The sequence below is a fragment of the Aulonocara sp. 'chitande type north' Nkhata Bay genome, linkage group LG15 (genome assembly GCF_057382095.1).
Source record: "Aulonocara sp. 'chitande type north' Nkhata Bay isolate Kocher_YH1m ecotype deep benthic linkage group LG15, A_spYH_male_GT1.1, whole genome shotgun sequence".
Taxonomy (NCBI): domain Eukaryota; kingdom Metazoa; phylum Chordata; class Actinopteri; order Cichliformes; family Cichlidae; genus Aulonocara; species Aulonocara sp. 'chitande type north' Nkhata Bay.
In genome coordinates, this window is record NC_141358.1 from 15,487,071 (window position 1) to 15,509,868 (window position 22,798).

The 22,798-nt window shown below is 40.0% G+C and overlaps 2 protein-coding genes across 2 annotated transcripts; one reads left to right on the forward strand and one right to left on the reverse strand.

Moving 5' to 3' along the window:
- Window positions 1-2,214: 2,214 nt before the first annotated feature.
- Window positions 2,215-6,792, reverse strand: hsp90ab1 (heat shock protein 90, alpha (cytosolic), class B member 1). Its single transcript, XM_086264569.1, has 11 exons — window positions 6,643-6,792; window positions 6,319-6,525; window positions 6,048-6,207; window positions 5,588-5,721; window positions 5,201-5,506; window positions 4,927-5,092; window positions 4,621-4,811; window positions 3,980-4,127; window positions 3,600-3,868; window positions 2,836-3,169; window positions 2,215-2,744 (listed from the first exon to the last, which is right to left on the reverse strand). Exons 1-11 carry the CDS (start codon window positions 6,790-6,792, stop codon window positions 2,626-2,628), a joined length of 2,184 nt encoding a protein of 727 aa, XP_086120695.1. The 3' UTR covers window positions 2,215-2,625.
- A 2,301-nt stretch (window positions 6,793-9,093) lies between these two features.
- Window positions 9,094-22,655, forward strand: rbm25b (RNA binding motif protein 25b). Its single transcript, XM_086264557.1, has 17 exons — window positions 9,094-9,251; window positions 9,765-9,865; window positions 10,068-10,282; window positions 10,381-10,438; window positions 10,558-10,718; window positions 10,808-10,993; window positions 11,099-11,182; window positions 13,974-14,251; window positions 14,555-14,672; window positions 14,972-15,061; window positions 15,916-15,989; window positions 17,594-17,744; window positions 17,963-18,374; window positions 19,403-19,698; window positions 19,920-20,018; window positions 20,111-20,158; window positions 21,690-22,655. The coding sequence occupies exons 2-17, from the start codon at window positions 9,787-9,789 to the stop codon at window positions 21,780-21,782; spliced, it is 2,442 nt and encodes an 813-aa protein (XP_086120683.1). The 5' UTR covers window positions 9,094-9,251; window positions 9,765-9,786; the 3' UTR covers window positions 21,783-22,655.
- The last annotated feature ends 143 nt before the right edge of the window (window positions 22,656-22,798 follow it).

Below are 22,798 nucleotides of genomic sequence, written 5' to 3' on the forward strand. Positions count from 1 at the left end.
GAGATTCTCAGGGCTGTCTAGACCAGGGGGTGTTAAACATAAGGACTGGGGGCCAGAATCGGCCCAGCAAAGACTCCAGTGGGGCCCACTGGATTTCTCTGCAGAAAAGGTTGGAAGAGAACATATATTTTGGACTTTTAATTGTACTTTCATAAGTTTTACAGCTTTTCCTCTTCTCCTTGGCCCTTCATGCTACACCAAAGTAATTAAGTTATAGATTTCTGTAATTTTACTCATTTGCTTCTTAAAATTTAAGCCCAAGGAGTTGTGCTGAGAGATTTCTTCCTGTTAAAATAGCACTTCATTTTTTTATATAAAATATCTCAGGGATTAAATGTGTAGTTAAACTTCTGTACACTGGCAGAAAGTACAGTTTCAGTGGTCCAGGCAAGTTCCAAGTTAAAATATTCCACACATTTGATCAAACCTTTAAGATCAGCTATATAAACACATAACAAAAACTAACATTTATAGTGTTATTTGATTTACCTCATCTAACCCTTATCCTTTGATGAGTTTCCACAACATATTTATATACACGTGCTTCTGGGAGAGCAGAAAGAGTATCTAGAAATGATGAATAGGACCCTAATATTTAGGAAACTGGCTCATATGCCCCAGCTTAAAATGAGACTGAGTTTTTAGAATTGTGGTTTTTAAGCTGCCAAATAACCAAAGCTACAAACATCAGCCAGGAAAACATGACAAGGTATAGCAACGAGTGGTGTACCTTCCAAGCCAACCTCAGGCATGTCTTTATCTACACCATACCACATGGAGAGAAAAAGACTTGCACTGCTGCTGCAAGGTGAGTAGGGTTTGCAAAGACACATCAAGGGAACACACAGTTCCCTAACTGTGTCATGGGGATGGTCTTATCCAATCCTTAAAGATATTTAGATTTTAAAAACATACTACTGTATCATTAACTACTGTTAGGGGTTTGAGTGGGGGATAGGCTGGGATAGGCTCCAAATGCACACAATGCTCTTAAGTGGCTGAGAAACGTAGATGTGTTGATTATACGGTGATATTTACACTGATATCCTTAAAAAACCAACTCATTTACTTTTACAGAAATGGACTGGTTCATTATGGTGTTACTGATAGGACAACACAGGGTAGAGAATGGCACTGAGGGACACGGTCAGCCCAAGCTTCACTATATGGCTACACCCCTGATTAAAGGGGCTCACTGCTGTAGTAGCAACTTAATTTTCATGTTCAGTGTCCACATATTTATTGTAATATACTTTGCACAGTCAGCTTTCCCTTACTGTCATGGCAAGTTTAACATGACCTTTACTAACCGTGCCTGGTTGATGCCATTAGTCCCGCTGTCACTTTGTGCCGTATTTTTACATTTATTTACATAACGTTGTCAGTATTTGCGCACACAGCGCAAGTCTTAAGAAGGTGGTCAAGTCATAGAGATAAGAGGTGGCAAAGAAGCAGCGGAGTCAGTTTCTGAATGACAGAGCTCAAGTTTCCTCACTATCACTTTGACTGGAGCGAGTGTGAGTGAGTTAGTGTGTGAGGGGACAGACACCCACACGTCACTGTTTTACTGACAAGAGTAGAAAAACTGCTGCCACCTACTCAAGCTTGTACAAAACACGACTTCCAGGAAAGCTACACGCTCTACATTTCCCCCAAGTGTTCAGCTGATACCGCCTCACGCTTTGAAGAAACACGTGCCTCCAGCACATGGCTGTCCTTTAATGCAACGATCTGCATTTCTCAGTGCCGTTCTTTGTCAGATTAACAGGATTACTTCGTTTCTTTTTACTCCCTTCTCAGGCACACCTGCACTGTAATTTATGCAGCTGTATGAGAGGTCTTAAAGAGAAATTACAGATTTTAGTGAGAAGTAGATTTACATTAAACTGACCAGATCATACATTAACTCATTCACTGCCAGCCATTGGCAGTGAATGAGTTAATATGTAATGTAGTTGGCATTTTGATGCAGCTTTAAGCAAGGCGCAGGGCAGGTCTACTATTTACAATAGTAACACTTACAAAACTCATTCTTCTGGTTCTAAACCACTTGCATGCTGATGTTTGGAAATGGCTCTCACACTGTAGCATGTCCCCACCTAGTGGATACATTGACCAACTGCCCCAGTAAGAATTTTGAAGAAGTGTGCCAGGTCCAAGTATGTGTGCAAACACTTAGGGAATTTAAACTAAGGCATAAAAATACAAGACAAATAAGGTCTCACATCTTTAATTTTTTTGCAAAACAAGACTTGGAATTACAGACGAGCCTGAACTCAGGCAAAGGAATCATACAGTCCTCTCTCCATGCAGTGTTGCACGTGAACAGCACTCCCCAAACCCTCCAGATGCGACTGTGGAATGTACTTGTGTTCACACATTTACCGCTCTGACATTTAAAACTCAGTGCAACAGGGTTCTCATTAAAACAAATGTGGCGTCACCATGAACTTCTACAGGAAAAATCAAGACAGCCTCTTAAAGAGCTCTTCAGTGTGAGGTGCCACACTCAAGAGCACCAATATTGGTCCACCACACAACATTAATAGCTATTTTTTTTTACAGTTTAAGGATGAACAGTTGGAAAGGGAGGATTATGTGTTGAAATTTGGGGTGCCATCTTGTTTAATCCACTTCTTCCATGCGTGAAGCATCGTCCTCAGCTTCGCCTTCTAGGGGAGGCATCTCATCTGGGACTGCTGTAGTGGTGGTCTCCTCTGCGGGAATGTCGTCATCGTCAATACCTGAGAGCAAAAAAAGGAAAGGAGTTGTTCACCTAGATCGATACCCACTTCTAGAAAGTAAAGAGGGTCTGGATCTGCACAGTTTTCTTACCAAGACCAAGTTTGATCATTCTGTAGATGCGGTTTGAGTGAGTCTGTGGGTCGTCCAGGGAGAAGCCTGACGACAGCAGTGCGGTTTCGAACAGCAGGATGACTAGGTCCTTCACAGCCTTGTCGTTCTTGTCAGCCTCAGCCTTCTGCCTGAGAGTCTCCATGATGGGGTGGTCAGGGTTGATCTCCAGGTGCTTCTTGGCCATCATGTAGCCCATGGTGGAGTTGTCCCTGAGTGCCTGGGCCTTCATGATCCTCTCCATGTTGGCGGTCCAGCCATAAGTACTTGTCACAATGCAGCAGGGGGATGACACCAGTCTGTTTGACACAGTTACCTGAAGGAGAAAGAAGACATTAAGATTTAAAGAGGCTCAGGTGACACATCTGATAATTTAAGGAGACAAAGTCAAGTTAGTCAAGCATGTTAGAAATAATACCAGCACATTACAACTTTAAATCTAGTCTAGTTAGTTTACTTCCCCAAATCCTTGCAAAAACGTAAGTACTAGATGCACATTACTGCAACAAGCACGAGTTTGACTGCATTCACTTTAGGGTTCAGAGCCACATCTGGCAAAGAATACAAATCATTCGCATCACACCAAGACTGCAGGAACTCACCACAGTAGAAGTTGGGACCAATTAGACTACCTGTTACCAAACAAAATCCTGTCATCTACAGCTGTGAACTTTGAGACCCTAAATGTTAGAGCACGAATGGAAGTTTGGGTTAATCTTAGTTGGGCTCTCATTAGGATTACTGACCTTCTCCACTTTCTTGTCAAGGATCTCCTTCATGAGCTTGCAGAGGTTCTCAAATTTAGCCTTGTCATCCTCCATCTTTTTCTTCTCCTCCTCATCCTCTGGCAGCTCCAGACCCTCTTTGGTGACAGAGACCAGGGTCTTGCCATCAAACTCCTTCAACTGCTGGACACAGTACTCATCAATGGGCTCCGTCATGTACAAGACCTCAAAACCACGCTTACGGACACGTTCAACAAAGGCAGAGTTGGCCACCTGATCCTTACTCTCACCTACAAATGACAAAAAGCGATAAAGTTTGAATAAAACTGCATTTTTAAAACTTGTGTAAATGCAGTTCTCTCCTACCATTTCAGAAGCTACTTAAGGTTTATTTTACTCACCAGTAATGTAGTAGATGGATTTCTGGTTTTCCTTCATGCGGGTCACGTACTCCGAGAGGGAGGTAGTCTCGTCACCGGACTGGGAGCTGTGGTAACGCAGCAGCTCAGACAGCTTCTTGCGGTTTTGCGAGTCCTCGTGCACACCCAGCTACAAGTGAACAAATAAGATTTATCATCTTATCCAAAAACAACCTCATACACCAGTAGGTTAATGGATTCAAGTAAAACGTCAATCCCACCTGTGTATGGTCAGGTGAGATGGACTGCCAACAATGTCAGAATTCTAGTCACACTGACATTGCACACTGCATGAATAGTTTGTCACTTTAGGCTTTTAATTAAATTCATGTTTTCAGGCTGCAGCATAAATGTAGGAAGTTCCTATTCCTAATGCAGATTTGACTGCATGGAATTACATAAATGCCAAAACAGCTATTCTACTGGGTTTTAAATATCTGTTTACTACAAAAACATCTACACTACTTTGAAGAACAAGAGGGCTTTACAAACCAGATTAAAGAATAAAGAGGTAAACCTTTGAGGTCCATGAAGATGCACGGACATGAAACGAAGAGAATTTTAAGAGCCAACTTTCCTAAAGTCAAAGAAAAAAAGAAAAGTATCTAGAATATTATAAATACCTTGAGGTTCTTTGAGAAGGCTTCGTAGAACTTCTTGTAGTTTTCTTTATCCTCACCCAGTTCAGCAAAAAGCTCAAGACATTTCTTGACGATGTTTTTACGAATGACTTTCAGGATCTTGCTCTGCTGCAGCATTTCTCTGGAGATGTTCAGGGGCAGGTCCTCGGAGTCCACAACACCACGGATAAAGTCTGGAATAGCATACAAATGCTACACTAAACCTTTGCCTTTAAGCAATTCTTTACTGTGTGCTAAGCTGTAAATTAAAGTACTTTCAGACTAAAGGTAAAAAGCAAGTCATCTTACTCAGATACTCAGGGATGAGCTCTTCACAGTTGTCCATGATGAAGACTCTCCTGACGTAGAGCTTGATGTTATTCTTCTTTTTCTTGTTCTCAAAGAGGTCAAAAGGCGCACGGCGGGGGATAAAGAGCAAGGCACGGAACTCCAGCTGGCCTTCCACTGAGAAGTGCTGTAGAGGAAAATGACTCAGTTTAGCTTTATTTGTAGTTTATGACTAGATTAAAAGCCCAGTAGGCCAATTAAAACATGGAAGAGCTGTTCAGGTTAACCTGCTTACCTTAACAGCGAGGTGATCCTCCCAGTCATTGGTCAGACTCTTGTAGAACTCGCCGTATTCTTCGTTTGTGATGTCGTCAGGATTCCTGGTCCAGATGGGCTTGGTCTTGTTCAGCTCCTCCTGGTCGATGTACTTCTCCTTGATCTTCTTTTTCTTCTTCTTGTCCTTGTCTTTAGAGTCCTCCTCATCATCTGAGCCAACATCCTCAATCTTTGGCTTGTCCTCACCTTCCTCTTTCTCCTCCTTTTCTGCCTTTTCTTCCTCTGCCTCGTCGTCACTGACCTCCTTGTCACGCTCCTTCTCCACCTGCAGAGTCACATTACTTTAATTTTTACTTTGCTGTTCTTCAACGGTATTCTAACAACGTCCTCTCTACAAGTCACTTACAAAGAGGGTGATTGGGTAGCCAATGAATTGAGAGTGCTTCTTCACGATCTCCTTGACCCTCTTCTCCTCGATGTACTCTGTCTGATCATCCTTCAGGTACAGGATGATCTTTGTTCCACGGCCGATGGGCTCACCTGTGAACAGTTGTGATGCTTTTAATACATTTTGTACTAAACAGTGTCCATGGATTCAAGATTCGATTTTTTAGATACTTCAACTCCATATTTAAGCCTCTAAAGGACGATGCCAACTTTAACGCCAAGAATGAAAACCACCCTCGTAATATTTTAAAGCTACATCGTAACCTCAGACACATGAAAAACAATACACAATTAACAACATCAAGACCATTAATAGTAAGAACTGCTTCCAATTAATGCGCAATCAGGGACATCCTTAGATGTACCCACAATATTTAAAAACAGGTTTAGTTCTGATATTGTAACATCAAGACACTTACTGTTGTCAACCTTGACTGTGAAGGAACCTCCAGCAGAGGACTCCCAGGCATACTGCTCATCATCATTGTGCTTTGTGATGACAACCACTTTCTCAGCAACAAGGTAGGCAGAGTAAAAACCCACACCAAACTGACCAATCATGGAGATGTCAGCACCAGCCTAGAGGAACACAGTCAGTTCTAATGTTAGATTTCAGCTCAATTGCGAACATGGAAAATGCTGTCCTCTTATAAAGCGTCCCTACAGTTCCATGATGCATTCCCTTCATACCTGCAGGGCCTCCATGAAGGCCTTGGTACCAGACTTTGCGATGGTACCCAGGTTGTTAATGAGGTCGGCTTTGGTCATACCGATTCCAGTATCGACCAAGGTCAGGGTGCGTTCAGCCTTATTGGGAACGATGTCAATTTTCAGATCCTTGCCACTGTCGAGCTTGGAGGGATCAGTCAGGCTTTCATAGCGGATTTTGTCCAGAGCCTGCAAATGTTTAAACAGGATTAAAACTAACATTCTTCAAAGCATTCAGAAACACAAAAAAAGGCTAAAAATAAATGCATTAGTACTGAATGAAAAGCTCTGCGCCTGCTAACTTACATCAGAAGCATTGGAAATCAACTCCCTGAGAAAGATCTCTTTGTTGGAATAAAAGGTGTTGATGATCAGCGACATCAGCTGAGCAATCTCAGCCTGGAAGGCAAAGGTCTCAGCCTCCTCATCTTGGTGCATTTCTTCAGGCATCTGCATTAAAACAGTTTGTGTATGCTTTAATAAAATGGGTGGATTTCGATGGAAACAGGATGATAAAGCTAATTACGGGGAGACAGATCCGGTTAAACTACATACATTCAACTACTTTCAGTTTCGCAAATTGTATCGTCGTTTGATCCTGTCAGAAGTCGGTTACATAATATGGATAACTGCCGTCATGTTGCGGAAGTGGCCGTTAACCAACATGGCGTCGAGCGGCAGACAATGGACCCCGCAAACACGTGCTAAGGAAAAGCTACTGATGAAAATAACGAAAAAAAAGCTTATGCAATGCGGCAAAATAGGTTCCCCCAGAAGAGCAACTTAAAGCCATGTATTAACGACGGCAAACGTGACTGTCATATAAAACGGCTCTGCCACCAATTCGAATAAATAACAGCTAAAAACACAAGTCACTTAAGACTAGCATAAATCTGAAAGCATTGGCAACTTGAGACTAACTCGTGCGTTTTATAGAAACGCGAGAGCAACGTGAACAACGGGGACTAAGCGAAATCGACTCAAGCCAGTTCACTTTATTCTTATAAACATTTAAGAGGATTTATTCTGTTAATGTGGACCAGTCGTACAATATATGAACAGATACAGCGCTGTCATGTTCGCCACACCACACCTGCCTTGGTACTACACACGGCTGGGGCAGTGCGGCAGAGTGCAGCATTTACACTGCTCGACGTCTACATGACAAGTGTAAACATTTCTTACTCCACAGTAATTAAAATCCAAAATTCTGACTACTACAGTGATAACTGTGATATGTTAGCTGTCCCTGACCAGAGTTACTTAAGGTTACAACCGTAACTCGTGAGAATAGGAGCTGTATACTTCAATGACTGTTTAATAAAAGGTCAAATATCAAAGGTTAAAGCACGTAGCAACCGACAAGAAAACGCTCGTCTACATACCTTGTTAATTTCGTTGACTTTTCTTGAATAAAATGCAACCAAATCGCTATCCCTTATGCTGTCTGACGCAGAGAAATGGAAAGGGGCCTCCTTTTAATAGACCGGTATCTTTATACACGTGCTTCACGGTGCAGTCGTATCCATCCGCGGTGCGCCATCTAGTAAGGAGAAGTGCATCAAGTGAATTACAGTTAATGTTTTAAGGCTACATTCACCATGTGATGAGTTTGAATGAAGACTTGAGGAAATACGATAGCTAAATAAATAAATATGATATTATTAAGACATTTTAGCAGGTATTAATTCAGTGGATTGAAGTGCAATGTGTACTAAAGAAAACAAATCTCTGGAGATTTAAAGCCATTATATTAGGTATACAAACACAAGGGGACTTTTTCAAGATTAATTAGTAAAGTGAATCCAAAAACACTATACTAATCTCCTGGAAAACACAGTATTACAGTTTTATTTCTGAGACAAGCGCATCATTGCTGCCATCTTGTGGCCGTTAAAACCAAAAACGAAAGTATTGTAAGAACCGATCTATTTTATACCAGTTTCCAGAGCTGCCGCGATATGCTATCAATGTAGAATTTAAATCAGTCTAACAAATAAAGTCAATAAAACTCACAAGTATACTGTTAATTTCCCGAGAGACCAACAAATACTTTGGATCTTTTTAATCTGATGGAGGAATATTCAAAAACATGCAGGGTGTGCTTCGTTTCTTCTAGCACTTTCCATGAAAATCCCGCCTAAAGTGACGTCACGCGATGTCAGTCGCAGTCTTCACATAACAGCCGCTGTCTCGGAGAGGCACCGACAAAAAACAAAACGAACATACAAACAAAACAAATAAACAAAACCAAAACGCTGCTTATGCAATAAATAAATAATTAATCTTCAGATATTTATTCTGTCGGATGTCAAAATTATTATTTTATTCGTAAAAGACATTATGGAGGATCTCCTATGCACAAATAATAGACTACGTCTTTGGATTACATATTAATGTAATTAAATAAAAATCTAAATTGACGGTGTCTTAAAATTTCCACAAAGTAGTACATACAAGTGCAGGAGTTATCTTATAGTATTGAAATCTATTTTTAACCCAGCAAACCTTCAACATCGACAAACGCTCCCTAACGTTATGTTTCATTAACCTTCTAGACGACCTTTAGGAATGCTATCTAAATATTAATAATAATAAGAGTAGTGATTTTTCTTATGGATGTTAATATTATAATACTAGTATAAAACTATACTCTAATGCTAGTAATAATAGTAGTACAGTTATTGCCGCAGTAGATACTAGTATCGTTAGTAAACTCCGTCCAGTGGTCAAGTCTTGGTGTACAAAGCAAGCGCTCATGTAGTGTTGCTCGTAAAGCGCTTGCGTCAAATGTTTTTTTTTTGAAGGCCCGACTAGCCAACGTGCTAATCCAACATTTGGAACGTTAGAGGAATTTTCACAATTACTAACCTTCTGAGAATATTTTTATTCTTTTAAACACCGCCTGATTAAAGGTATGTATACCTGGGCATGTGTAGATTTATCTTGAACTTTAACCTAGCCCGCTAATAGTTGAGTGTTGTTTGTTAAGTAACGCCAGGTTGCGCTAATATTAGCTTAGCCTAAGTCTATGCCGGGGACACTGGAGCGTGCTCGGTGCTAGCTTTAGCTAACTAAGCTGCTAGTTTTTTGGCCGCATAAACAGTGAACAAATTAACTCGTTGTAACACAATAACAATACGTGGCTCCTGGGACTTTATAATAGTCACCCTACAAACGCCATCCCATTGAGCTAAGCTAAGTTTAAGTATTGTTGCTGCTGGGCAGCAGAAGTCACCGACGGGTACTTCAAATTCATATGACTAGATACCAATGAACATCGCTGTGCTTTCTCACTTATAGTGTTGTTGGGTTAAACTAATCTTTTTACAAGTTTGGCTCTTTGTTCTAATTTACATTGTTTAGAGGACTTGATTTAATTACACATCTGGTGCTGCTGATAACGGGTATCTTGGTTCTTTCTTCAGGTTGGTCCAGTTCACTTCCACAATGTCCTTCCCCCCTCATTTAAATCGGCCGCTGTTGCCACCTCCAGGCATCCCTCCTCAGTACACAGGCTTCCCCCCAGGTAAGCACCCTTCTGTTTGGCGTTCATCTGTTTTGTTTCAGGTTTACCACAATGTCATTATTAAGAGGCATATTCGCAACACGGTAGTTGAGATTCGCTACATTACTGAAAATATTTGAGAATCGTTTTACTAATCTGCAGTCATAGATCTTAAGTGAAAATGGTGTAATTGCTTGTTGCATGTTTTCTTTGGCTGTTTCAGGAGCCCCTATGATCCCAGTTCACATGGGTATCATGGCCCCCACACCAGTAATGGTTTCTTCAGTACCAGTGCTCAGCAAGCCTGCAGTCCCTAAGAGGGAAACCATTGCTGTGATTGCCAAAGACAGTGATGAGAACAGTGGCCCCACCACAACAGTGTTTGTGGGGAACATATCAGAAAAGGCTTCAGACATGTTGATCAGACAGCTGCTGGCGGTAAGATGGGGAACACCCATTCTATTTGTAGAACTACACCAGCAAAGGCAGACACCCTCTTAAGTTGACAACTTTATTTTTTCTTTGTAATTATATAGAAATGTGGAATTGTTTTGAGCTGGAAGAGAGTACAAGGAGCCTCTGGCAAGCTTCAAGGTAATTTTTATTATTAAAAGATGAAGAATATCTAGATACATGGCAAACCGTCAATTCAGTCTATAAATAAACATTTGATCATGCCCTTATGTCTATTTATATGTCAATATTTGTTCCAGCTTTTGGTTTCTGTGAGTACAAGGAGCCAGAGTCCACACTGCGAGCCTTACGACTGCTTCACGACCTCCAGATTGGAGATAAAAACCTACTTGTGAAAGTTGATGCCAAGACAAAAGCACAGCTGGATGAGTGGAAGGCCAAGAAGAAGACTGCAAATGGGGTATGAATTTTGTAACAGCAATTCAAATAAATGTTTGCAACAGCTAGAGAAGGTGAAAAATTGCTAAACTTGACTCATTTTATTGACAGGATAAAAAGAGTGAAGATGCAGGAGAGGATGAGGAAGAAGTGTTAGATGAGGAGACAAAGAAGAAAGATCAGATTATCAAGGGCGCCATCGATGGACTGATGCGGGAATATGCTGCGGAACTTAATGCACCTTCACAGGATGATGAGTCCCAGCGACGAAAGAGAAAAAAGGAGAAAAAAGAAGAGGTGCTAACCTTGATTAATTGTTAACTTGTGCTACTGTTTTGTTTACTCCTTAGCTTGAAAGTGAGCATTGTTATTTCAACCTGTCAATGCGTTGTTTTTCCTCAGGATGACATAAACACTATTGACATGGAGGAGGACAAGAGGGACCTGATTTCCAGAGAGATTAGTAAATTTCGTGACACTCACAAGGTAAAGTGGCTTCTTTGATCTTGTAGTTGACATTTCAGGTTTTGGACAGCAGTTCACTCCTAGAGCTTGCACATTTAGTTGACACAGTTGTTTTTTTGTTTTTTTTTTGCCCTAACTCAGTAACATGCATACTCTACTATAGATTGGCGGTCCCTAAAACAACACCACCAAACATATTATTCTGCCCTAAACTATATGAAATGTTTTATTTTCAATGTTTGAACACTACAAGTGGGCAGACAGCTAGTGTATTCTTGTCACCTTTCTCAGGCGTGATTTGACACCTGCCACTATTGCCAAACTATCTAGGTGTGACCATTATAGATCCATATCTTCATTCATCACACAAAAATGCATGGAGACGATGTAAAGTTACTTAAAAGCTAATCTATTCATTAAACCCCACCATTATGATAGTGATCATATGGTGACTAAAGCAAGATGAATCTCAGAGCTTTGGAAAAAGTTGCCAGGATAGGATGTAAGTATCAGCCTTCATTTACTATATACATATACTGGGCGTCCCCCTCTTGAGGACTTGCATTGGGGCAACTGTGCTGCTCAGTTGTGTGTGTGTGTGTTGGCCTTGATTTAGCCAACCTTTCCACCACGCAAAGACAGTTTCCCTAGATCATCCTGAATTTATGACAGCATTGGTGCTTCACTCGAAAGCTGATGAGTCAGTGAACCTGTGCGAGTCCTCTGTAAATTATGGTCTGTCATAATGGTGTTCATGTTGAAGCACAAGGACTCAGTAACTACTGCAGTGACTTTGGCTGTAGCCTTATTATTCTAGTGTGGGGTGGGGGCGCCCTCTCCACAGCAGTAAGATGATCTGAAGACTAACAAGGTACGTGCTCTCTGTATGTTTTGTTGTGGAATTTCTTTCTTCTCTCTCTTCCATTTGATAAATATCTTACTCTCTCTGCATTAGTTTTTATTTTTTTATGAACGATTAGTTAGTGAGTTTATTCAATCAACTGTTTAAATTCTAATTTTTATTAAAACAACAGGGACGGTAGCAATCTAGTTGGGTTTTGGATGCATAACTGTGGTTTGCTTGAAGTGTCCTCCAGCTGTAATCGTGATCTTGCCAAAACAGCGTTTAAACAAAGGGAGAAATTTCTGCTGCCTGTTGTGACCTACCATATTTGGGCTGATTGATTTTTAGCCCCAGAGGAAAAAAAGAAGTCATACTTAATTCAATATCATTATGATTATTTAATGTGGTTAATCAGTTTTTAGTGAGTGACTTTGCAGGGAGTGAATTCAGGCTTTTTATGGGGAAAGAAAATTAAAAGAAGCACTTAAATGCTGAAAGTATTTTTGCAAAATGTTTTAATAATACCAGATTTTTCTTTATAATTATAAGTTTGCCTAAATATTACTGCTTATATACACCCATACATGCTTACTATAAATAAATAGAATTAAATTTATTTTTTACATGGTCGCATGTTTATTTAGCCTTGGCAGACAATGCAGAGGTAAGTAAAAAAAAAAAAAAAAATAATTAAAAGAAAGGAAAAAAACACCTAACGTGAAATCATAGATTTTAATTAGAGCTAGGGTATTAAATAATATAAAGACAATTTAACTGGAGCGTTATAGATTTTTAAAATAATTAACATCTATGTTATCTCTGTCATGTCACATGTTTCTTTCTCTTGAGATGCATAACACCCAAGGCTTTTAATTAGTTAGTTATTGTAAAGACCAACTGACTGCATATGACTTGTACAAGAAAACTTTGTAAAGTTATTTTCCATCTAACCTCAAATACAACAGTGCCAATGTAAGAGGAATGCAAAATGATGAACATAGTATTATATTAAGGCTCAGTATATTCAATCATTGTTTTTAAAAGTCTTATTTTGCATCAGATGCCAGTATAACTGCAAAGGAATTCTGGTTAAAGCCTTGTGTGTGATGTCCATAAAACCAGAGTTTGGTGTGTATGTGTGTGTGTGTGTGTGAATAATCAGTCCTGAAGAGCTCCTGAAGACTTCTGCAGGGGTAAGACCGTTTCTACAATTTCATTTATCTGTTCAGAAATATAACTGATGTTCATAATGTTTATTTTTTTGATTTTAGCAAAAATACCAAATGCCATGTTACTCATTGAAGGAAAGGCTGTTGTTGTTTGATGACGATGATAATGATGATGCTTAAGCAAGACAGAATCCCATAACATTTTTCCCTTGTATACCGTGTGACCTGCTTTCCTCCCAGGCCTAACTTAAAAGGCTTGTAAGGGCAGCGAAGGGCTGAGTCCATAGTTCAACACCTGTAAGTCACAAATAACTAGTTCAAAAAAAAAAGACTGATGCCTGTTTTCTGTTTTTGTTTTCCTTGTTCTGAGAGGAGGACTCTTAAGGAGACAAAAAGCATTGTCATTTCCCGCGTTTTCTTTTGTTTTTGTTTTTTTTGTTATGAATGCCTCAAGTTGGATATGTTCCACGGGTCTTTAAGGCCATTAAAGTGGTTTCCAGTTCTATTCTTGCTAAGCTGTAGTTTATGCTGCAGGCTTCAAGCAATAAACTTTGTCCTATAGTTTTAGATTAATGTTGAAGCTGTCTCTCTGTGGGGGGAGAGCTTTTTGATTGTTCCTGGTTTTCCATTTAGGATTCTGGCTTCTTATACAAGCTTTGCGCTGATTAGCAAAGAGCATGTTCATCTATGAAACCAAAACCTGGAAACCACTTGATCTGTGCACAGCTGTGAATTGGTTGCAGGGGCTCCCTGCATCTTGTGTGGCATAAGCTGAACCTGTCTGTATTTTACTCTGCAGAAACTTGAGGAAGAGAAGGATAAACGAGAGAAGGAGCGGCTGGAGTTTGAACGTGAAAGGAGGGAACGGGAAAAAGAGCGAGAGCGGGAAAGAGAGCGGCGGGACCGCGAGAGGGAAAAGGAGCGAGAGCGGGAACGGGAGAGGGAACGAGAACGTGAGAGAGACAGAGATCGAGACAGAGACAAAGACCGTGACCGCAGGACCAGGGAAAGGGAACGAGAGCGAGAACGGGAGAGAGACAGAAGCCGTGACAGGAGTGCCGACCGCAGCCGATCCAGGTGAAGCAAAAAAACCCCAGAATAATGTATAAAGACACATGTTGCAATTAAACACATGCAAATGTTTGCAGGTACTTTGCTGGTGACTGAATTCTGACAAGTTTCTGCAAGCTGATTTTCTCAGGATTTAATTGAAACCGCTTGAATTTTAAATTGAAATGTTAAAATTCATATCATCTCATTTTGATGAAACTCCTTAAGACTATGTACCATGCTTGATCAACACCTTAGTACTTGGATTTGCCATGTGTTTCTATATGGTCACAAATAAAAGAAAATGTATCTATGATTTCATTGTTGCAGGGAGGTCAGCCGAGACAGAGACAGAGAAAAGAAGAGAGACCAAGAGGATGAAGAAGAAGCATATGAACGCAGGAAACTGGAGAGGAAACTTCGAGACAAGGAAGCAGCCTATCAAGAGGTGGGACTGGCTGTGCTAAAAATGATAAAAGCCATGCGCTGAAGAGCAATATAAGCTATCCTACTAGCAGTGAGGTCACAGCTTCTATTTCCTACTATACAAACTGTTTGTCTGAGAAAGTCAATACAAGCAGTAAAATTCAATTAAAATGATTCTTTATACGTCAAAAAAAATCCAATAAATCTTCAGCATCATTTCTATTTTTAGCAGAGTAACAGCCCTTGTATTACTCGTTTACCTTAGCTAGGGGTAGTTCTTGTGTGATGTTTGCAGCTTGCCTGACAATATATTTGTTGTAGCGGCTGAAAAACTGGGAGCTGAGGGAGAGGAAGAAGGCACGGGATTATGCTAAGGAAGCTGAGAGAGAAGATGAACGCCGACGAGAAATGGTAAGCGGGTTCTGAATGATCACTGGTTCTGTACTATTATACAAGTTAAGTTCATACTGTATTTATTTAACTTGGGGTTTGTATAGCAAAGTAACTTTGGGGTTAACTCTGGGGTTACAGAGTTAAAGTGGTTTATTTATTACCAGACTACATTGATATGTTGCGCTGCAGACTTAACCTGCTCTGGTAAAGGTTAGAATAGAGATAAGAGATGAACACACAGAGCCACAGCCTTCAAACTAATCAGTTTTCTGGAAATGGTATTGCCTTGTTTGGAGAAACCTTTGGACCTCAGGGTGCAGGTAGTTGGAGGCTTTGTATGTTTTTGAGATGGTCTGCACCCTAAGCCTTGTACTCGCCAAATTTAATTTAAGATTTGCAAGAAGGCTAAACCTGCTTACTAGTTTGAATTCTTTACTAACAGACCCACTAACACACCCTGTTCATCTGAATGCACTTATAGTTAGACCCAAGGCTGCCTTATCGAATTGATAACCACCTTTGTGTAAATGCTTAGCCTAATTTTTTTTATCTTGGTGTGATTAAAGCCAGATAAGGAAGTCATATCCTGGGTATGTTGATTATATTTTATAGCAGAGCAGTCAGTTTTTCCCGCAAAACTACCTAAACACGTCTGTTTTTCAGTTTTAAGCTAAAACGTTGAAATGTTGTCTTTGTGGGATGCATTTAACGAGTTTGAAGTCTGCTATTTTTGTCAGTTAAAAAGAATTCCACTTCATATCTTGTGTTGTCCATGCTGTGTTCATATGATTTAGTTTACTAATTCAGACAGGTAGAATTTGTTAGAAGTAATTTTTGTGGAGAAGTTCATTTTTGTCCTTTGTTTTCATTAGATTAAAGAAGGCAAACGGTTAAAAGAGTTTCTTGAAGACTATGATGATGACAGAGATGACCCCAAGTATTACAGGTGAGTGTTAACCCAGGTCATCAAAAACAAATGCACTTATGCAGGATCCTAATTGGCTAATTATAGGTCACTATAAATCCACTCTAACAAATTTCCTATACATATAATGTTGTTTGCCATACACTGCCGATTTCCTGTTGCCACCAGGCAGCACTATGAATGTGACCTAATATTGACACATACAGTGAAGGAATTCAAATTCAAATTTTATTTGTCACGTACACAGTCATACACAGTACGATATGTAGTGAAATGCTTGGACAACTGCTCGTGACCTAAAGAAAACAAAAAAGGAAAGGCTATGAATAAGATAGGAAATAAATATGAAAAATTAAAAAGGGTAAATTTAACTAGGAAGGAATAAAATATAAATTAAGGTTAAAAAGGAAATAACTGTACAACACAAATTAGAATGAAGGGTAAATTTAACTGGGAAAGAATAAGATAAAATATATAAATTAAAGTTGAAAATAAAATAACTGTACAACAAAATACACAATATAGAACTATATAAGAATGTATGAAGAAATATAAATATATACACAATAACAGCAGCTGTACAAGTATTAACTGGAAATGAAGAATATAATGTCCAGTGTTGTGCAATCCACATTATGTCTTGTGCAGTGCAAATATGCTTAAAGTGATTTAAGTGATGAAGTGAAAACAATGTCCAGAATGTCCAGTGTGTGTGTGTGTAAGAACTATATGTGTGGGTCAGTACTGTGTGGTGGTGTGATTGAGAGACCGTATCGCCTGCGGGAAGAAGCTCCTCCTCAGTCTCTCTGTGTTGGTCTTCAGGGAGCGGAATCGCTTTCCTGACCTCAACAGAGAGAACAGTCTGTTGTTGGGATGGCATGGGATGAAATGAGCAATCTCAAAATTTTATGGTAGTGGCTGCAAGAGTTTTACATGACATTTCCAGATGGCAATATGTAACCATATTCATAGCCGCTAATCTATGATTATAGTTAAATACTGCCACGCCCATGTTCAGAGGCAGACCCTTATCAAACATGAGAAGTTTGGTTAATGAGTGAATTACAGGAAATTAAAATTTCATGGGGAATGATTGAAATTTTCTATGGCAACATAGGGGCGCTCTTCAGTGAAAACTTAAATCCTTTGCAATTTACCTACAAGAGTTTTTATTTATTTAATTTTATTATTTATTTATTTATTTTTGTGTGTGTACCGTGCTGTGTTACGTATGTTTATTAAATGTTATACATATACACACAACACAGCAGCGGGGCTCCTGTTTTGCAGAACGGTGCTATAGAGTCATTTTGCTCCACCCATGCACATGCCCATAACATGTGTATATTATCAGTAGACCTGACACGTGCAAAATTTAATTAGAATTAGAGCATGTGTAGGACTTTAAATAAGCCAATTTCTTTTCTTATTATTCTTTTTCTTTTTTCTTTTTTTTTCCTTTTTTGGGGGGGGTAAGAAATAAAAAAACCAAAACAAAACAGAGCATACACAATAGGGCCTCCTCACTATCAGCAGATCCTGTGTGACCCACATGTGGCTCATGGCAGCGCATGCAGTACTGCAGCCATTGTTCTGAAAGCTGTTATTTTCCGTATGACCCCTAGGGGCAGTGCACTGCAGAAGCGTCTCAGAGACCGAGAGAAGGAGATGGAGGCGGATGAGCGTGACAGGAAGAGGGAGAAGGAGGAGCTGGAAGAGATCAGACAGAGGCTGTTAGACGAGGGACATCCAGACCCAGACGCAGAGCTACGCAGGGTATGCTTGTCTGTAATGTAATATAAATGTGTGTGTTTGCCTGTATCTGTCTGAGCTGAGTGGGGCATGCTGTCTGTTGTCTGTGTGAAGGTCACTTTATCGTCTGAGTCGCTCTGCACATTATGTACGTCTAGCTGTCATTATCTGTTGACCTTCTTTTCTGTAAAATGCTGTGATTGGATGATTATTTTCTGCATATCTGCCTGTTATTGGTCCAGATGGAGGAGGAAGAGGAGGAGCGTCTGAGACAACCTCCCATCATCCAAGAGCCAGAACCTGAGGAGGAACGTGAGCGCCACAGGGGTTCACGAGATCACCGGGAGCGCCGACAGGAGCCGGAGAGGGCAGATTCACGCTCACGACCCCCCCAGTCCGACAACGAGGTGGAAGAGGGTGAGGAGGAAGATTATGACAACGATGAAGACAACCCAGACGTGAAACCACGCCTAAAGCCCACAATGCGACCAATCACAGCAGCGCCTTCTGTGTCATCAGCCAGTGGGAATGTGTCTCCCAACACGCCCGGGGAAGAGTCACCCTGTGGCATCATCATCCCCCATGAAAACTCCCCACCTGAGGCTCTTCCGCAAGAGGAACACCGGCCAAAGATTGGCCTCAGCCTGAAACTGGGTGAGTCTAAAAGATCTTTTACCTCATTACAGAATGAACAGACACACAGCATACCCATGTAAATATGAATTCAATAATCGATTAGTTGATGGGCAAAAAGTAGCAAAATGTTCAATAAGTGATAAAAAAAAATTCATAACAAGGAAATAAGTTTTTTGCATTTTTTTTAAGTTGCATTCTATAGACAAATAATTGTTTAAAACTGGTTTTAGGGTTAAAAAAAAAGAATAATAGGTGATGTGTTGCTTTTCTTCAGGTTTTGATCTTGTCTGAATGTAGTCAAGGTAATTTGGCACCTGCTACACTGTTTGGTTAGTGTGAATTGGACTGAAGGAAAGGATATTTCTATATTTTAATTTATTTTGAAGCTAAATAACTTCATAGGAGCAAATCTATAATACACAGATTCCTACATGGATCAGGCCGTGTTCCAGAAAGCATGTTTAACAAACTCTGACTCCCGTCCACTTCATTGTTTCTGTCACCTCAGTGTCTTCACTTTGAGTGTTTGTGGGTATTTAAAGAAAGCCATCATCAATGGAGCTCAAATACCAATATTCACCATGGCAACAGATAATTAAAGAGCAGAGCCTCAATTTTCATCTAGTGGACTGAGGAATATGAATATGAATCATGAAATTCGTCTGAAAAACAGAGGGGGACTTATTTTAATCGGTGTCATCTGCTCAGGCATCATTTATCAAACCTAATTTTCCTTTAATAGATGAAATCTGGCAGAATTCCAGTTTTACATCTGATGTTTTCTTGAATCGAAATTTTAATCCGACAGTAACAAAATGGAAGTTATGACAGTGTTTTTAGTGTTTTTAATCAGGTACATTTTTGCAAGGTAATGTGCCTGAATATGAGCTTTGATATGAACTATATGAATGTCAGGCAGGTGTTTCAATTGTTTCAACATTTTCAGATGCTGTTAAGGGCGTTTAAATAACTCTGGGGTTGCAGAGACAGAATTCTTGCTCCTTAACTACAGACAGAACAGTAGTTAAACTCTGTGTCCTTGCCAGGTGCCACGGGAAGCCCCAGTCAACCCAACGCCGGCAAGAGGAAGAAGCTTCCGGTGGACAGCGTGTTTGACAAATTTGATGACGAAGAGGCCGATGAGCAGCCGCGCAAGAGGAAGCTGGTGCCCCTGGATTATGATGATGACAAGAGCCTCGGGGTGGACGGTGCTGGACTTTCCAGCATAAAGGGAGCCAATGCTGAGGAGAAACGCAAACACATCAAGAGCCTGATTGAAAAGATTCCCACCGCAAAGCCCGAGCTCTTCTCGTACCCACTGGACTGGTCCATGGTTGACACGGTGAGGAGAAGAGGGACAATTTGTGGCATCTCACTGAGTGTGTCTTATTTTTAATCCATTTATAATTAAGCAAGTTAGAAAAGAAAACCTGTGCTAAGAATATTTTACTCGCAGGATTTAAATGATCAAGGAGGGTCAATTCACAACCTTATTTTCTGCTTATTGCTAAAAAATAATATAGAAACGGTGAATATTTCTCTTTGTCATCCCTTTTCCTACAGACGTTAATGGAACGGCGTGTTCGTCCCTGGATCAATAAAAAGATCATTGAGTACATCGGAGAGGAAGAGCCAACGTTAGTGGACTTTGTCTGCTCCAAGGTAATAGACATGTCACTAGTTGACATCTGTCTTAGAGAAAGTGGAACGATTAAAATGTAAACTTTCTGATATTTTCCTCTGTGTACTTTCAGGTGATGGCCCACAGTACACCGCAGACTATCTTGGACGATGTTGCCATGGTGAGCAAAGACACAGTTTATAGATGCTTGTTTATGTGGTTTCTCTGTGATTGTATTTCTTGCCAGGATGCAGGTTTTTTTTATTTATTTTATTTTATTTTTTTTAAAAACCTCCTTACTAACCTTCTCAATCAAATTATACCAAAATACACTTCATTAGGTACACCTGTTCAGCTGCTTAATGTCAATATCTAGTTAACCAATCACATTGCAGCACCTCAATGCATTTAGGTATGTAGACCTGATCAAGACAGCCTGCTGAAATTTATACTGAGCATCAAAACGGGGAAGGAAGGTGATTTAAATGGCTTTGGACGTAGCATAGTTTTTGGTGCCACAAGCATGGTCTAAATATTTCAGAAACTGCTGATCTGCTGGGATTTTCCCATATAACCACCTCTAATGTTTGAAAAAGAGAAGATATTCAGTGAGTGACAGTTCTCTGGGTTCAAAAGCGTTGCCAGGCTGCTCGAGCTGATATGAAGGCCACAGTAATTCAAGTTTCCCACTTGTTACAAATAAAGTATGCAGAAGAGTATCTATGACTACACCGTGTCAGACCGTGAACCTGAATGGGCAAAAGCAGCAGAAGACCACTCCTGTCAGCTGAGAACAGGAAACAGAGGCTTGGATCACACACCGTCTCATTAAAATCAGACAACAGAAGATTGAAAAGTATTGAGTGATCTACTGAATCTTGAGTTCTGCTGCAGCAGTCATATGGTAGGATCAGAATCCTACCTTATATCAACAGTTTAGCTTGATGGTGGTTGCGTTATAGTGTATGGGGATATTTTCTAAATCCGTTTTAGATCCCTTAGTACCAACTGAGCATCACCTAAACTATGCAGCCTACCTGTGCATTTCTGCTGAACATCCGTGTACAGTGTACTCGCCTTCTGATTCCAGGAGGATGTGTCACAAAGCTCGTATCATTTTAAACTGGCTTTTTGAACATAATAGTGAGTTCACTGTACACAAATGGGCCTCCAGTCACCTGATATCAAACTAAGAAAGCACCTTTTGAGATGTGAAAAAGTGCAAGATTCACATCATATCAGCAAAAATCTCAGCGCAGTGGTTCTAGCGCCTTTAGTAAATCAGGGACATCAAGAATTAAGGCAATTCTGGAGGCAAAAGAGTGCAACAGGTATTAGCACGGTGTACCTAATGAACTGAAGAGTATGTTAGTTCCATCTGATTTAAGATGTGTGGGGGGAGATTTATGAGGGGAGATTTCAGGCGCACCTCTTATCGATCAAGGTGAGTGCCAGATAAAAATGTAACCCTTTAAGGCAACTGAAATTGTAACATTTGACTAAGAGTTCAAGATCTTTAAAGAAACTGGCCTTGAAATGTTTTAATGTCTCTCATTCGATGGCACAAGTAGAGCCATGTCAAATGAGATGTATTTTAATTAGCAGTTCATGGTCAGTATTTTAACATATTCACCTTTTCCACATTCTCGTCATGAGTTTTGGTTAGTCCTAAGTTTCTTTCGATATCTAACTTTCCGTTTGTTCCGGGTCAGGTTCTTGATGAAGAAGCTGAGGTCTTCATAGTGAAGATGTGGCGGTTGCTCATTTATGAAACTGAAGCAAAGAAGATTGGGCTGGTAAAATAATCGTTGGCTGACTGAAGATGAATTCCTCTTCTCCTTTACCTTCATTGTGTATAATACTGTAGCGAATTTATGTCACCCCAGAAGACGTGACTGACCATACCAGTACAGACTGTAACTGCAGATTCTGCTCATTCTCACATTTGCACCAGTTGTTAGGTCTTTTTTTTTTCCCCCTCCTTCTTCTGTTTAAACATACTCAGGCTGCATCCACCTCCTCCACTCTGCAGGTGCTGATTGTGTCTGTGCTTTTGTGTATATACAGTTTGTCATTATTTGGTTATGAAGAAGCTACAGCTCTGGCCACCCAGGGTCACTGTGTTGGAGATGAGACCCTTTAGTCGCATACTTTTTTTAAAATTATATATATACATGCCAACACACACCGAGTGAGAACAGTTTGCAGGTTTGCTACAAACAGTTCACCATTTCTCAAACTATTCTTTTGAGTTGTGAAATTGGGCTTACAGTTGAATGTGGGTTGGTTAAGTAGACACAAACTAAAGCGTATAAATGACTACAGCTATGTTTTTAAAATAATTACAGGGGTATTTATTAAGGGTTTTTGGATGCAACTGAATTTTATTTCTGTAATCAGTACACACAAATTCTTCCCCTCTCCCTCAATTTCTTGTCACATTCCTGACGAACAGGCATGTTGTTTTCAGACCATCTCTAAAACATCTAGTTGTCATTTAAAATGTGTCTACTGACAAGACCCATAGGCACTGTGTCATCCTCAATGCTGTAAAAGCACACGTCATAACCACTATAGGAAAATGAGCTAAGAACGAAAACAATTGAAATTGTGAAGATGCTCTCCATTTGTTTTTGTATTGGTGAACATTTGAATAAATAATTTTTATAATCATTTGACTTGAGATCTAAGTTTTCTGAATATTAAATCAATGTTGAGGGGTTTTGGCATTCATACGCTGATATACAGTCAAACCTATCTCCAGTTGGCTTCATTACAATCTCTCTATTTGAAAAAAACAAAACTAAAAGGCGAGAGTAAT